This window comes from Solanum pennellii, chromosome 12, assembly GCF_001406875.1.
Source record: "Solanum pennellii chromosome 12, SPENNV200".
Classification (NCBI taxonomy): Eukaryota; Viridiplantae; Streptophyta; class Magnoliopsida; order Solanales; family Solanaceae; genus Solanum; species Solanum pennellii.
In genome coordinates this window covers 59,064,885-59,069,178 of record NC_028648.1, presented here as the reverse complement: position 1 = coordinate 59,069,178, position 4,294 = coordinate 59,064,885, and the positions used below count along the sequence as shown (strand labels likewise).

Below are 4,294 nucleotides of genomic sequence, written 5' to 3'. Positions count from 1 at the left end.
TCCTTCTATAAAAGCTCCCAAAATTCTTGTTTTCATCGCTTCACATATCCAGAATCTTCTAAGTCCTCTTCCATTCAAGAAAAAACAATTATCAATGGCTTCCGCGTAAGTCTTTATTTGCTTAAGTTTTTGTTAATTGTTAATCAAATGTATTTAATTTGTTCAAAATAGCTAGTAATTCACAGTAACCATTTACAGAAGCACCAATTAAGGGATTGAGTTATGTTCGAGGTCCATTTGTTGTTTTGAATGTTGGGTAAGGTAGCGAGGTTTCTTTCTTATAGACTCTAGATTCAAAATAAAAAGTATCTAAAGCAAGATTTCATGATAAATAAAACAACAAAGTAGCAAGATACAATTTGAGTACAACAATAGATAGTGGTTTCCATATAAAATTCCCTTTGTGGGGGTCTGACCCCTACAAGTTAGCAGAGAAGGGAGAGGAAATGGATCTTGATGAATCGTGATAATTAGTGTAAAAGTCCTTATATTGGATGCCATATGAAATTGTCCATGTTTTTGATGTCCTGCTTTAGTTTTGAGTGATCTACTAATGAATGGTCTTATGAGGAGTTCAGTTAGCTACAAAGGTAATTTCTTTATCTATAGGATATTTGAGTTGAGTAACTTTTATATGTAATGAAGAAGATGAAGTGTTACCTGGTAATGGTTGTTGGTGGTGGTGGTCGGAGTTATCTCAGGGAACTAGTCGATTGGACATTAGAAAAAAAGAAAAAAGATGATAAAGCGAGAGGTGGGGTTTGGGGTTTGTATGTGTGTATGTGATTCAACAAGACCATTTGTTTTAAATATAGGATCAATGGTTGTTTATGTATGTTGTATGCAAATTGTATATTTTTGTTTGCTTTTGATATGGATGTTCATGGGGTCATTCTTTTATTCGGACAGGAGTGTACAAGACCTTCTACCACCATCTCTGGATTCTACTTCCCAACCCCCATCACTCTTCGATGGAACTACCAGGTTTGATTAAATATTTTCTCTTATTTCCTTCTTGTCTGCCTTAAGAAAATATGGTGTTTGTCTTCCTTTTTAATAATGTGTTCTTTCTCATCATTACGGTTTCATTTCTCCGATTGAAGATTGTGATCTGAGTTAATTGTGTTGTCTGAAGGTTGTATATCAATTATCAATGCCCCTATTCTCAACGTGTGTGGATTACCAGGAATGTTAAGGTTTGCCTTTATACCACTTCCTTCATTCTAATTTACCGAGCTTTTCTCTAAGTAGATTGTTCTTAAAACAAGGACAACTTTCTATATTTGGAGACTCTTTAAACTTGAACTTACCATTTTACTCATAATTGCATATATTTACAGCCATAAAAATGTCATGACATGCATATGATCAAATGTCGAAAGATACTTTTTATATAGGTTCATTTCTTTTTCAAATTTCATGTCCAGTGAAATGCTGCCACGTAAAATAAAAAAGAGGGAGTATTTCTCAATTTTGTTTTCGTATTTACGAATACACTACGTGCAACAAGAAGAAGCCCCTTTACTAGGTGTAGTAAAGACTAGTGTGCAAAGATTGATGTAAGCCAACAACTTCTTAGAATTCAGATAGGGTTGGAACCCTTTACAAGGAATTGCTTGCTACTCAACCAGAGAAAAGAAATTCTTGCGAATAGATATAAGACTTCAATTCATCGTATAAAACTCTTATCTACAAAAAGCCATGGGTCTTCTCTTTGATATTAATATTCGTTAAAATATTTATGATTTTTAGTTTACATATTCACATTCTATGTCAAAAATATTCATTTTGGATTAACCCATAGCTCAAAAGTTCTATCCTCCTCAAAAAGGAAGTGCTACTAATTAGAACTGTTAATTTTATTTATGTCGTTCGTTATTTTCATTGTTGGAAGTAATTTCTATTATTGTTGAAATTATTCAGCCCCTATGTTCTTATACCTGTCTAGATAAACTTTCTAATATTTTGAATTGCAGGGTTTACAAGAAATTATAAAGTTAGTTCCAATTGATCTTCAGAATAGGCCTGATTGGTACAAGGAAAAAGTTTACCCCAAAAATAAGGTAATTTTTGACAATACCAACTTTTATTTTTAATAACCCAATTCACTTGTATTTGAAATCTTGAGCTAGTACTTTGACAGAGGAAATTGGCCTTGTTGTAAATTGTAAGAAAACTCCTGAAGAAAATGTCCATAAATTTTTGGGAAAGGGATTTCTCTTTCTCTTTATATTCAATGATTATTGACTAAGCTAGTGCATACATGTTCAAGTCTTATCTTTCATATGATTGATGAAAATGAATGTTTAATTCTTTAGGAGAGCATGCATCTCATTTTACGTGAATGGTTAGATATATTTTCTACTCTTCACAGGTGCCTTCCCTAGAGCACAACAACAAAGTGACGGGAGAGAGTTTGGTTCTGGTTAAATATGTTGATTGTAACTTTGAAGGACCATCATTCTTGCCAGATGTAAGATGGGAAATTTCAGTATGATCCTTTTTGTGTAGAAAAATCTTAAGACATAAATTGATTTTAAAAAAAATATTGGCCAACTAATGCAGGACCAGGAAAAGCGAAAATTTGCTGAAGAATTGATAGCTTATAGTGACACTACATTCGTCCCAGAAGTATACAGATCGTTTGCAAAAGATGCACGGACATTGGCTGGTGAGAATTGAGCATTTGTTTGTTGAAACTCATTATGTTTTGTTTGTTAAATGTTTCTTATATAAGTTAACGGTATTCACACATGTACCAGGTGCACAATTTGATTACCTAGAAAAAGCTCTCCACAAATTTGACGATGGGCCTTTCTTCCTTGGTCAATTCAGTCAGGTCATTACTATCTTTCATTTTCTTTTTCTCTCCGATAATGTTCCATGTGAGATGGTAGCATTTTCTAAAAACATACTCAACAAGTAGTACAAAGTAGTGTGGTTGTACTTTTTTCCAAGAATTTCAAACTTAATAGAAGTTTTTGCTGATATGAAAACTTTGTTGTGCTAGGTTGACATAATATATGCTCCATTTATCGAAAGGTTCCACGTTTTTATGCCAGAGGGGTTTAACTATGACATCACAACCGGGAGGCCTAAGCTAGCCAAGTGGATTGAGGTATGACTTATATTCCATTTGGAGTGTAAAGTATGATTAATATATTTATATTATATTAGAAGTTTTATTATTCTTAAGATTAATTTAGTTGTATAAGATGTTGTATACTAGAATGTTCATCACAATAGAAAAGGGTCCATGACTTTCCGCTAGAAAACATAGAGACTAAGGCTTGTTAAATTGCTTTTCTTTCCTTTGGTGATAGCGTAAACTTCAAGGCTAGTTGGTTAAATTTTCATGTATAATTTATGTGCTTTATAATGAAGGTAAGCCTTGAAAAAACAATAAAGTTGTCTTTGTTACTTGTAAGTCTTGAGTTACGCAGTGTCTTCTCTTCTGATGCACGCATATACATTTTTTAAGAGTCTAATCAACATAACATGTTACATATATAAGTTCAAGCCGTGGAATCAACCACTGATATTTGTGTTAGGTTCTCTTCATATATTACACCCCTTTGGGGTGCAGTATTATCCCAATTCTGCAGTGTTAAAGTGGGATTCTTCCTGCATCATTGTTCTATTTTAATTGTGCTGAATTAATCATCTCATAGGAAATGAACAATCTTGATGGATATAAGCAAACAAAAGTCTTGGAACAAGAGAAAATGGTTGAGTACTACAAGAATCGCTTTCTGCCGGTACCCACTTCGTAAACAATAAATACATTTATTTTTTTTTCTTTTTTGCTTTGAGAACCGTATATATAGCTACTGACATTTCACTATATATGTGTTTTTTTTTTACAGAAAGCTTGAAACTTCCAAAATGCATTGTCAATCTCATATGAAAGTTACAGGGGCTAGGACTTTGGTATCAAATATATTATGGAGTTCTATAATAATATGAACCAGCAATAAATTTGCTCTATGTTTTTTTATCTTTAGTGTTTGGAATTGTATTTTCCTTCTAGTACCTAGAGAGACTTGTACTTTTATTTTTATCATAGATGTAAGAATCATGTTGTGAATTTAATTTCTATAAAAATGGTGTTTTACAACAAAAATTTATTGTTATTTAATATGTTTTTATGGTCTCATAAATTGTATATATTTTTTCTAATATATTTTACTAAACTATAAAAAGGAGCTTCAAGTATGCAAACAGGTAGTAGGTCAACATGTTGGTTTGAGCACTTTAAGGGTGTTTTTGAAAATTTTTGTGGTTCTTTCATTTT

At 32.4% G+C, this 4,294-nt stretch overlaps 1 protein-coding gene across 1 annotated transcript; it reads left to right on the top strand.

Annotated features, from left to right (window-relative positions):
* The first annotated feature begins 883 nt into the window (after positions 1–883).
* Positions 884–4,079, top strand: LOC107006428 (glutathione S-transferase L1-like). The gene is made up of 9 exons (XM_027913869.1): positions 884–984; positions 1,136–1,196; positions 1,977–2,063; positions 2,375–2,473; positions 2,566–2,671; positions 2,763–2,839; positions 3,011–3,118; positions 3,672–3,758; positions 3,867–4,079. Exons 1-9 carry the CDS (start codon positions 884–886, stop codon positions 3,873–3,875), a joined length of 735 nt encoding a protein of 244 aa, XP_027769670.1. The 3' UTR covers positions 3,876–4,079.
* The last annotated feature ends 215 nt before the right edge of the window (positions 4,080–4,294 follow it).

Bases quoted from the DNA above. Each gene is read 5' to 3' on its own strand.
- LOC107006428 (XM_027913869.1), top strand. From the start codon at position 884: ATGGGGTCATTCTTTTATTCGGACAGGAGTGTACAAGACCTTCTACCA. The intron at 2,064-2,374 runs GTAATTTTTGAC...TACTCTTCACAG, and splicing joins AAGTTTACCCCAAAAATAAG to GTGCCTTCCCTAGAGCACAA. The intron at 2,474-2,565 runs GTAAGATGGGAA...CAACTAATGCAG, and splicing joins GACCATCATTCTTGCCAGAT to GACCAGGAAAAGCGAAAATT.